Source organism: Cervus elaphus, chromosome 14, assembly GCF_910594005.1.
Source record: "Cervus elaphus chromosome 14, mCerEla1.1, whole genome shotgun sequence".
NCBI lineage: Eukaryota > Metazoa > Chordata > Mammalia > Artiodactyla > Cervidae > Cervus > Cervus elaphus.
The window spans coordinates 67,990,358-68,003,189 of record NC_057828.1 but is presented as its reverse complement, the minus strand read 5'-3'; the positions used below and the strand labels follow the sequence as shown (position 1 = coordinate 68,003,189).

General features: G+C 39.2%; 1 protein-coding gene across 4 annotated transcripts in view; it reads right to left on the bottom strand.

Moving 5' to 3' along the window:
* Nucleotides 1–11,959, bottom strand: part of HMCN1 (hemicentin 1) — a 516,590-nt gene extending 504,631 nt beyond the window's left edge. For all 4 annotated transcript variants that reach the window (XM_043924342.1, XM_043924345.1, XM_043924344.1 and 1 more), the window contains exon 1: nucleotides 11,661–11,959. In XM_043924342.1, coding sequence (XP_043780277.1) covers nucleotides 11,661–11,928 — 268 coding nt within the window. In that variant the 5' untranslated portion in view covers nucleotides 11,929–11,959. The remainder of the gene's footprint in view (nucleotides 1–11,660) is intronic.
* Nucleotides 11,960–12,832: the final 873 nt, after the last annotated feature.

Here is a 12,832-nt window from a genome sequence, read left to right as displayed (position 1 = left end):
CTTGGTTTAGCCTTTACTTTCAATAACCTTATAAACAGATAGAGCTGACAGCTTCTCCTGCTTAAAACTAACAACTTTTCAGATTTCCAAACATTGCTCATTCTTATTTCTCTTCCTATTTACCTTGACTCTCCTTTCCAGAATCTTTTATAAAAGTTCCCTTCTGTCTTTTAAATATTTATTTATTTGGCTGGGGGCAGGGGAGGGGGGCGGTGGTGGTGGTGGTCTTCTTGCAGCATATGGGATCTAGTTCCCAGACCAGGGATCAAACCCAAGCCCCCTGCATTGGAAACACAGAAATATTAGCTACTGGACCACCAGGGAAGTTCCTCCCTTTTGTCTTTTAAATGCTGTGTTTGCCATAGTTCTTGCCTGTCTGCCTTCTTTACTCAATCTACATGCTCTCTTTAGATGATCTCATTCATTCCAATGGCTTTAGCTGTCATCTGCATAAGTTTCAAGTGGACAGAACCCTTACTTGGCGCTATTCACACTAACACTGACAGTTGGAAATGCTGAGGGGTAATACCTGGAGACCGACAGGCCACCCAAACAGATCCACACAGGGAGACACTTACTTTCATAAATTCACCATCAACCAATGTCTGGCTCACAGACTTGCAAACTCAGAAACTTTTAACTTGACACTGTCAGACTATTTTAAACAACAGAGACAGATGTATAAAGCTGGTGTGCCAAATTGTGAGTTACCAATGAGGACTATAACTGTCTGGTGAATCTGATGTATATGCCAGTGTGATCAGAACATTCTCTTCCCATAAGTAAAATTCATGAGGTTAAAAATTACTGGGAGGCTGTTTAGTGAGCATGGGACCAAAACAAGGAGCACTAATAGTACGATCCAAATATGTAATGACATCATTACATATTTATAAAGATAAACAGTCTACCACCACAGTTGGAACACTGCTCATGACAGACTAGTTATTTAAGCATAGAATGAACACTCTGAACCTTAGATAAAATTTGGCAAAAAAAAAAAAAAAAAAAAAGTCTTCTTTAAAAATGGGCAGTGTATCTGAAGAGACATTTTTCCAAAGACATACAGATGGATACAGATGGTCAACAGGTAAATGAAAACTACTCAACATCATTAATCATCAGGGAAACGCAAATCACACCCACAATGAGTTATCCCTTCACACCTGTCAGAATGGCTATGATCAAAAAGACAAAGAAAGAAAGTGTTGGTGAGGATATGGAGAAAAGGGAACCTTTCTGCACTATTGGTGAGAATATAACTTGGTGCAATCACTATGGAAAACAATGTGAATGTTCCTCAAAAAATTAAAAACAGAACTACCATATGATCCAGCAATGCCACTTCTGGGTATTTATTGAAAGAAAACAAAAACACTAACATGGAAAGATACATGAACTGCCAAGTTCAATGCAGCCTTATTTACAGTAGCCAAGACATGGAAGCAATCGAAGTGTCCATTTATGGATGAATGGAAAAAGAAAATATGACATGCATACACATACACACACAGAGAGAGAGAAAGGACTATTCAGTTCAGTTCAGTTCAGTTGCTCAGTTGTGTCCGACTCATTGCGACCCCATGAATCGCAACGCCAGGCCTCCCTGTCCGTCACCAACTCCCGGAGTTTACTCAAACTCATGTCCATCGAGTTGGTGATGCCATCCAGCCATCTCATCCTCTGTCATCCCCTTCTCCTCCTGCCCCTAATCCCTCCCAGCATCAGGGTCTTTTCCAATGAGTCAGTTCTTCGCATCAGGTGGCCAAAGTATTAGAGTTTCAGCTTCAACATCAGTCCTTCCAATAACACCCAGGACTGATCTCCTTTAGGATGGACTGGGTGGATCTCCTTGCAGTCCAAGGGACTCTCAAAAGTCTTCTTCAACACCACAGTTCAAAAGCATCAATTCTTCGGCACTCAGCTTTCTTCACAGTCCAACTCTCACATCCATACATGACCACTGGAAAAACCATAGCCTTGACTAGATGGACCTTTGTTGGCAAAGTAATGTCCCTGCTTTTTAATATGCTATCTAGGTTGGTCATAACTTTCCTTCCAAGGACTATTACTTGGTCATAAAAAAGGAAATCTTGCCATTTGCAACCAAATGAATGGACCTTGACAGGTTTATGCTAAGTGAAATCAGACAAAGACAAATACTATATGCTCTCACTGATATGTGGAGTCTAAAAAATTTTTTTAAAACACTGATACAGAGAACAGATTGGTGGTTGTCAGGGGCAGAGGGTAGGCAAAATGAGAGAAGGGGGTCAAAAGGTACAAACATGCAGTTATAAAATAAGTAAGTCATGGGGCTGTAATGTACAACATGGTGACTACAGTCAATACTGTATTCTATATGTGAAAGTTGCTAAGAGAGTAAATCTTTAAAGTTCTCATCAGAGGAAGAAGCATTTTGTAACATGTATGGTCACAAATACTGACTTATCGTGGTGATCATATCATGACACAAACAAAGATCAAATCGTCATACTGTGCAACTGAAATTAATATCATGTCAATTATACCACAATTTTTTTAAGAAAAAGAACTTGGTTGTACAATGTCTAAGTCTGTTTCTGTGACTTTTTCATTGTTGACCTCGACACTTTTGGTTGAGACTTGATTTTGGACAAATTAATGTATAAGGAGCTTATAAGCAAGACGCCCATCCTGAGAGTAACAGTGTCTCTTAAAGCTAACTTTACATATCTTTTCTCTTTAATCATATGCCAATTTCATATTTTAATCTACATAAGGCAATATTTCCCTTTTCTCCATGTTTTAAAGGCCAAGTCCACTCTTTTGGTCTTTATTAATAACTCTGAAATCCATAGCCTTTTTCCTATGCCCAAGTCACCTCAATTTTCCTCCCTGAATTGCTATGATGGCCTGAGATTTTCTCTCTCAGCTCTCAGGATTGCCTTGTTCCAATCTATCCAAAAGATAAGGATTTAAAATGAAAACCCAAACATGGCACTTTTCACTTATAATCCTTCCAGGCTCCTGAGAGCTTTAATATTTTTGTTAAACTGCTTTTACTCATGCACTTTCTCCAGGTAACACTTCTAGAAAACCTTTGCTAACCACCACCCTCTTGAATACGGTATCAGGGACACTGCTCTCAGCTCACACAATTCCCTATGCTTATTTTTCCACTATAAAATCTTTCACAGTTTATAATATTGTTATTTCGCTAGCCCTTCTCCATAAAGACTGTTAACGTCTTGTAAGTTATGCCTCATCTTTGAATCAAAGGCACCTAGCATGGTCCTTGACAAATAGTAACTTTATTACCTCTAATTATAGGTAAGCAGAGTCATAAAGCTCACTAAGAATGGTTATTGTTTGTTTGATCAAAGACAAACTATAAATAAAACCAAATTCTGATTTACTATCAATCAATTCAAGGGCTGTTTCTCAACTTAATATAAAAAAAAACCTTTCATCCTTCAGGAGTCAAAGATGATGTTTTAAAATAGAAACATCTCCAACAAATTTAACATATCCAATATATCAAGATTCAGTCCCTATACTTCAAGACAAAGTTTTCACTGTGCAAACTATCTCCGTATCCTCAGAAAACAACCAGTGATATGGGATCTATACACTCAGGTTAAAATAGTCTTATCATCCTAGGAAACAAAGTTATCATTGTCTAACCAAAATCTCTCACTCTAAATTTCAGTTCATTTCCTTTAGATTTCTGTTGGACTTAAATCCTTTTCCTCATGAAAACCCTTCTTCCTGTAGGATCTGCCAAAGGCAAAGGGAGACTCATAGCTTCTTGGCTCCTTTTTTTAAATATGTTGAAACTGAAAACATTCAATTTGAAGTTCAGTTCATGTAAATTTGTATAGGTTTTCAAGGTCTCAATGTGCAATATTTTCTTTGTAAAAATCTTTCTATTCTTTTGTTCAGAAAAAAATTCTAAAAGAATATTTTCATTACAAAAGTCTTAGAGTGTTTTTTTTTTTTTTAACACTGTGTAGGTCCTGCAGAACCATACAAAGTCATTGAGAGTTCAAAACTTTTATTACTATGAAACACAAGTGCAGAGATATGTAATGCTGTTAATTCTCCCAATGAATCAAGTCCTTGCCACTTTGAGTCTCTTTGCAGTCCATTATCATTCATTATATTACGATCACTAAAACCATCAACTTAGGTAATAATCTAGCAATGCACTAGTTTTTATAGGTAAAGAAACAGAAGTCTGGCAAGGTTAAATGATTTGCTTAAATGACAAGAACAAGGAAGAGAACACAAATCTTCACTTCCAAATTGAAGACTCTACTACATTGCATTTGCATTTTGTAAGATGCTGGGTGAATTATTTATCAAAACTAGTTTCAATTTTAGCTTCAAGAACAAAACAATCTTTCCAGGAGTTGGAAAAGGCAATGTAATTCCAAACATTTCCAATTCCTCTTCACTTTTAAATTCTCTCCAAACAGGCTTTCATTTCCAACATTTCTTGGTGAGATATCAATAATATCCACATTGCTAAACAGATTAGCCAATCCTCATGCCTCTTATTAACTAACCAATTACTGTTTCTTCCTTGAAAAGCTTTCCTCTCTTGACTTGTAGTTATACTCTTCTCTCTTTCTTCAGTTTCTTGGGCTGCTTTGTTCTTTTATTCTTGTCTCTGACTGCTCAACATTGCAGTATTCCAGAACTGGGTCCTCAGACCTTCATTGATTCTTCATCTAATAGGTCCTTCAGTGGTCCCACCTAGCCTCACCCTGATTATCATCTTATACACACCTTCTGATCCCAATTTTATGTTTCTGACCCAGACCTCTCCCCTGAATTATAACGTTATATAACCAAGTGCCTTTGTACCATCTCCACTTGGATAAGAAAGGCATCTCCAACTTAACCAAATAACCAAAAATAAAGACCTCAGTCTCCCAATGTTCCTCAAACCGGCTCATGCTTCCTCCTCTCATCTCAGTAAATCACTACACTATGCTTCCACTCACTCAGGCCAAATCCTCAGAATCTGTCTTGTCTTCTATCAGTTTTCTCTCACATCTAGTTCATCACTAAATCCTTTTGGTCTCATCTCCAAAATATACATAGAATCCAACTATTTCGCAAAATTTTCACAGCTACCAACTTCACCCAAGATATATGACCCTCTTTTGCACCTCGCTCTGATGACTGGGGGGACTGTGCCACTGGGTCCCACAAGATACCTTCTATATTAAGGCCACTCTTTCAAGACCAGGAGACATAATTGATATACTTTACATATAGAAACAAACACAAAGAGTTAGGCAAAAGCAGGAGACAAATGAACACCTTCCAAACATGGGAATAAGATAGAAACCCCAGAAAAGAACTGAACAAAACAGTGACAGCAATTTACCAGGTAAATAGTTACAAGTCATAAATAAGTTTAATGATCTTGGAAGAAGAATGGATGAACTCAGTGAGCTTCAACAAAGAGAAAATATTAAAAAGAACCAGTCAAAACTGAAGAAACAATGAAATGAAAAATACACTAAAAGAAATCAACAGTAGAATGGAGGATACAGAAACCAGATCAGTGATCTGGAAGACAGAGTAGTGGAAATCTCCCAATCCCAACAGCGAAAAGAAAGAGCATAATAAAAAGATATAGATTAGGATACCTCTAAGACAACAGCAAGCATAGTAACATTTACACTACAGGAGTTCCAGAAGGAGGAAGAGAAAGAAAGGATACGAAACCAATTTGAAGAAATAATGACTAAAAACTTATCTAACTTGGCAAAGGAAACAGACATCTAAGTCCAGGAAACACCAAGGGTCCCAAACAAGATGAACCCAGAGGGACCCTACAAGGATATATTACACTTAAAATGCCAAATGTTAAAAAAAAAAAAAAAAAAGAGAGAGAATCTTAAAAGCAGCAATAGATAAACACCTAGCTACATACATGGGAACCCTGTAAGACCATCAGTTAATTTTCAGCAGAAACTGTACAAGCCAGAAGAAACTGGCACTATATATATATATATATATATATATATATATATATATATATATATACACACACACACTGTAGAAAAACAGCTTACAATCAAGAATACTGTACCTGGCAAGGTTATTATTCATAATTGAGGAAATATAAAGAGTTTCCAGAAAAGCAAAAGCTAAAAGGAGTTCATTCCCACTAAACTGGCCTTAAAAAAAGTATTAAAGGGACTTCTTTAACTAGAAAAGACAAAAACCAAACCAAGCAAAATAAAACAAATTATTAAAGGAAGAAAATCACTGATAAAAACAAACATATAGCAAAGGTTCAACCATCTATGGAGAAGGCAATGGCACCCCACTCCAGTACTCTTGCCTGGAAAATCCCATGAACGGAGAAGCCTGGTAGGCTGCAGTCCATGGGGTCACTAAGAGTCAGACACGACTGAGCGACTTCACTTTCACTTTTCACTTTCATGCATTGGAGAAGGAAATGGCAACCCACTCCAGTGTTCTTGCCTGGAGAATCCCAGGGATGGGGGAGCCTGGTGGGCTGCTGTCTATGGGGTCGCACAGAGCCAGACACGACTGAAGCGACTTAGCAGCAGCAGCAGCAACCATCTATAAAACCAGCATGAAGGTCAAAAGACAAAACAAAAATCACTGATATTTAAAATAATCAGTTAAGCAATACACAGCATAAAAATATATGAATATGACATCAAATTATAAAATGTTGAGAATGGACAAATATTAGTGATTTCAGAATGCTCTTGAACTTAAGTGACTAACTGCTTGTTATATTTACATAGGTTGTTACATACAAACTTCATGGTAACCACAAACACAAAACTGATACTAGAGACACAAAAAATACAAGAAATACAAACACATACACAGACAAAAAAAAGGTCATCAAATCACAAGGGAAGAGGACAAGAGAAGGAAGGAACAGAGGACAACTAAGAAAAAAACCAGAAAACAACTAACAAAATGGCAGTAAGTACAACCTATGACTAATTACTCTAAATGTAAATTGACTAAGTGCTCCAATCAAAAGACATCGGGTGGCTGAATGGATTTTTTAATAGTCTGTATCTACACTGCCAGCAAAAGACTCACTTCAGTTGTAAAAACATAGATTAAAAGTGAAGGAATGAAACAAAGATATTCCATACAAACAAACAAAATGAATTGTTGGAGTAGCAATAAGAATATCAGACAAAACAGGCTTTAAAACAAAGAAGAATGTTACATAATTATAAAGGGAACAATCCAATAAAAGGATAATGCTTGTAATATGCACCCAACACAGACAAACCTAAATATAAAACATTAACAGACATAAAGGGACAAATTGAGAGTAATACAATAATAACTATTTGCATCTATTTGCACATACTATTTGCATCAGTAACTAGCTCATCCAAACAGAAAATCAGTAAGAAAAAGTTGGCCTTAAATGACACATTAGACCAGATGGACATAACAGACTATTATAGAACATTCCATCCCCAAACAGCAAAATACACATTCTTTTCAAGTACACATGGAACATTCTCCAGAGGTTAGGGGTGGGACTGAAAGTCCCAACCCTCTAATCACAGGGATGAGTCTCCTGGCAATGAGCCCTCATTCTTCAGTGAAGTCCAAAAGTCACCTCATTAACATGACAGAAGATAGCTTTATGGTTCTCATCAATTAGGAAATTTCAAGAGTTTTAAGAGCTGCATGCTAGAAAAGGTGACAAAGATAAGATATTTATTTCATATTACAAATCACAGTATCACCTATGTCCACACAGGAAATTGCCCACAAATAATTATAGACGTATTATTCATACTAGCCAAAATGTGGAAACAACTCAAATATCCATTATAGATTAAAAGATAAATAAACTATGGTATATCTATAAAATGGATTATTATTTGGCCATAAAAATGAGTTACTGATATATGCTGTGATGTGGATAAATCTTAAAAACATTATGCTAAAGTGAAAGAAGTCAGTCAAAAAAAGATAATATATGATTCCATCCATATGAAAGTCTAGAATAGGAAAATCCACAGAGACAAAAAGTAAATTAGTAGCTGCTTAGGCTTGGGAGGAGGATAATATGGGGAGGGGGTGGAGGTAAGAGGACAGATAAATAAAAAGGCACAGGGTGTCTCTTTAAAGTGAGGAAGATGTTCCAAACTTGACTGAGGTATGGTTGCATATGTCTATATCACTGCTGACAGTGACTGCAGTCATGAAATTAAAGACGCTTGATCCTTGGAAGGAAAGCTATGACAAACCTAGACAGCATATTAAAGAGCAGAGACATCACTTTGCTGACAAAGGTCCATATAGTCAAAACTACAGTTTTTCCAGTAGTCATGAATGTAAGAGTTGGGACCAGAAAGAAGGTTGAGAACAAAAGAACTGATGCTTTTGAATTGTGGTGCTAGAGAAGACTCCTGAGATTTCCCTGCACTACAAGAACTTCAAACCAGTCAATCCTAAAGGAAATCAACCCTGAGTATTCATAGGAAGGACGTATTTTGAAGCTCAAGCTTCATGTTGGCCACTTGATGCGAAGAGCCAACTCATTGGAAAACACCCTGATGCTGGGAAGGATTGAAGGCAAAAGGAGAAGGGGGCATTAGAGGATGAGATGGTTAGATAGCATCACTAAATCAATGGACATAAATTTGAGCAAACTCTGGGAGATAGTGAAGGACAGGAAAGCCTGGCATGCTTAAATTCATGAGGTCACAAAAAGTTGGACATAACCTAGTGACTGAACAATAATAACAATCTCTGAATATACTATAAATCACAGAATTATATGTTTTAAATGAGTGATTATATAGTAAGGTCAACAAAGCTATTAAAAATTAATACATTAAATGTGATCATGAAAGTGGAAAACCCATCTTAAGCAGAGGTAGCATCAAAAAGTTGTCTTGACTTGCCATGACTCTGGCGCTCTGTGGTACTTCCTCCTACCATGGTTACTCCTACTAATGCATGCTGTTACTCCTCTAACACTAGCTTCCTACATTTTTCTGAGTGATTTTATTACCGCCTTGTCAACTTGTTGACTTATCTCTTGTACGTCTATGTGAAAGTGTTAGTCACTCAGTCATTCCGACTCTTTGCAACCCCACGGACTGTGGCCTACCAGGCTCCTCTCAGTTCATGGGATTTCCCAGGCAAGAATACTGGAGTGGGTTGCCATTCCCTTCTCCAGAGGATCTTCCCAACCCAGGGACCGAAATTGGGTCACCTGCATTGCAGGCAGATTCTTTACTGTCTGAGCCACCTACACATCCATGTATTTTCATTTTTACCCCCACCTCAAAACACACAGCTTGCCCCCATTATTATGCAGAGGTCCAAAGCAATCATCTGTGAAGGCCTTAAGTTCTCTGTCAAATGCCTGAGACTATATCCCAAATCTTATTCATTACTTCATCTAGCTAAATTCAACCGCAGCACTTTGAAAAGCTATGTTATTAGTATAACTATATTAAATTACACACATCATTTATTTGCTTGTCGGTTGTATCAGGGACTGTGAAAAACTACCATGTGTAAAATAGTCGTAAAATGTCACTGTTGGAAGTGACCTTAGAGATGCTCAAATCCAATTCTGCCGTTTTATAACTGAGATGATGGATACAAAAATGTAGACAGACTTTTCCAACGTCACTCAGTAAGCCAGTAAATCTCCATTCAAGGCCCTTTCTGTCCACTGGTGATTCCAAGTTGATAACCAACCAGAAGTACAAGGGAGTCAAAAACTCTTAACTACTGTACACACACACAAACAGAAAATGACATGCAGAGATAATATTACAATCCATTATTGTGAGTTAGTAAACTAAAGGTTATTAGTATGTTTTAATTTCTATTCTCGTCTTTAAGTTCAAACACACTTTTCTTTGAATCACAATGAAATCAGAACAGCTTTTGCTGAATTATACATATAATTAATTTTATGGAGCCAATTTAAGTTAATTATTTTCTCTTATTATTTAATTCAAAGTAACTAATTTATTAGTCATTTTTTATCAGCATACTAAGTTTCCCCTACTTTGAATCATGATTGCCAAAATAAAGGAAAGTCAACTACAACAAATTTTCCTATTTGGTAACAATTGGAAGGGAACACACCACAATACAATTTATTCCAATAATTTTGTTCATATCATATCAAAATAAATATCATGATGATCTAGTTTCCATTTATGACTTGAGGCAATTTTTTGAGTTCTGTTTATAGCAGCATCATTTCATAAGAGCTTTTTGGAGGAAAGCAAACTATGGTGTCACAGAAAAGAATTTTTACTTTACATTTTTGCCAACCTTAGATTCATTCCTATAGAAGAAACATATTTAGCATATTCCAAGCTAACAAAGTCTTGGTCTGCATCACAATTGGTATCTTGACATTTAATAAATTAAAACATTGTAACATATGAGGTGTCTCACTGAGACAGCTAACACAGTAAATGATCATTCTTTATTCAAATATTAAAATTTTTATTTTTAATAACATAGAAATTACTAAGGTTATATGCATAGCGCAGAACAGGTTATTATTTTCATCATTTGAAGAACAAACAAAAATCCCTCTAAACTCCTCTAAACTCCTCCCCCTGCCAATTCTTTAACAGCTGAAACCTGCCACATTTAAAACCAAGCAATAAATTGAACTATCATATGCTTGTCAAAAGCACAAGGAAAGAATTTGAGATTCTCAATATCAAGTTTTCATTGTGAAGTGACTGTGTCAAAGTCTTCTGGTGAAAAGAGAATTTCAATAAAAATGTGAGAGAACAGTGGGGGAGAACTTCAAGAAACCACTGCTTTATTTCTTCGACTGGGCAGTGAGTTGTGCTAATGAAACTCAGGTGGATGCTAGACAGCCAGCCCCAGGGCTCCCCAGGCAATGCTACCCTCACACTGACAATGAGAGCTCCTATGAGCCTCACAGAAAGGTGCCACTTTAAAGAGAAACTGAAAAAAGTAAAGAGGATCAAATTACCGCGCAGCAGCTGAAACCCATGGCTTTAGGGCAAAAAATAAAGTGATTGTACTTCAACTACCTTTAAAGAGCACCGCCATACCAAATTACATGCATTTCTACTGGATGAGAGGAGGACACATTTATTACCATCTGTGAGCCGAACTAATGATGATCTGGTGCGAAGATCAGTAGATTCAATTAACAAATGAATGGCTTATTTTCATCTCTTCAGTTTATTAGTAATTGTTGCTTACAAGCTTCCCTGTGTCTCACACAACAGGTTTTTCTCCCCCTAACTTGAGAGTTATCTTGAGAATGCTCTCAAGTTGGGTGTTAAAGCACTGCTGCTGAATACCCAATGTACCGCTCTGCCTTAAACATTTAGTTTCAAAAATTTTTAAGTTAACTGATTTTGATATCATTGCTCTGGTTTTCATAATTCCACACTTTCCAGGTTTGGGTACCACTGTGCAAGCACCCCAAACAAGCCATCTCCAAGACTGAGACTTGAGCAGGTATCAGAGAGCAAACCCAGATGTAGGCGAGCAATTCTTTGTTACAACAGTATTCAGCTACACATTTAAAATGGTTCTGAAACTTACTGACACGCAATTCCGTAGCATAAGAAACAACGTAATCATAAGGAATAACAAAGAACAAGTATTTCCCTTACCTGGATCGTGGAAAGGCACCAAAGCAAAGTTGAAAAGAGGTCTCTTAGGTCTTTTCAAAGACGTCTCCAAAATTTTGGAAGCCCCCTCGATCACCTGAACTAGATCATCATACATGGAACCAGTCACATCAAACACAAATGCCAAGGTGGAGGCCCCCTCGGGAATTTCTTCTGCCTCGACCTCGGACTGGGGGATTGCATCCTGCGCTCGGGAAGGATAAAGAAGAGCGAGCAGGAATATGGTGTGGACCTTGTCCCAGGAAATCATTTTGTCTTTCTTTCCTTTTTTTCCTTTTTTCTTTTTTTCCTGGAGCGCCTAAGCACTCTGCTGAGCCCTCCTCAACAGGCAGCGGGTTTCCTCTCTGGGCAATTTATTCGACTTCAGAAACCTCTTTGAACTTGCAAAAAGTTGGGGGCTGAGAATCAGATGGGGACGAGCACCAAACCCGAAATCCCTGCACGGGGCCGGGCAGGCAAAGATGCGGCAGCCTTCGTCCGGACGCAGCCTCCTTCGGGACGGCCGAGTGCCCGCGGCCGGGGCGGCGTGTGGCTGAGTGCGGGCGGCGCGCCCGGCCCATGCCCCGGGGACCGCTCCCAGCCAGCGGCGCCGCGCCGAGTCCGCTGCCCTCGCCGCCGCCGCCGCCGCTCTCCGCCCGGACCAGCCGCCGCGGCTCCCAACTTTCCACTGCGCGCCGCCCGCCCGCAAGCGGGCCGGGGAGGGGAAGACGGGCTCGGCCTCGCCTCCTGATTGGTCGAGGGCCTCCTGATTGGCTCCCGGGCCCCGCCTCCTGGAGGGCAACTTCTCCCCACCGAGTCCCGGGTCAATTGAGTACCAGGGAAGCGCTCCCCGGGTCCCCTCCGCGCCTACCCGCGCGGCGCCTCCCCCAAAACCCCGGGGTAAACAATGGCTTTCAAGAATGTGTGGCAAGGTCCCGAACCGAGGGACACTGCGCTATCCCAGTGCACAAAGGGGATTGCCTTTTTTTGTTGTTGTTGTTCTGCGATGCAAAACGCTGCTTCAGACACCTCGTTCATAATACACCCCCCCACACCCCCGCCGCCCCCAAGAAGCCAAGACCACCCCCCTCCCCCCCCGCTTGCGCAGCCCAGCTTCCTGTCCTCGGCTCTCAACCCAGCCGGGAGGGGGAGCTGGAAAGGTCCTCCCGGCTGGG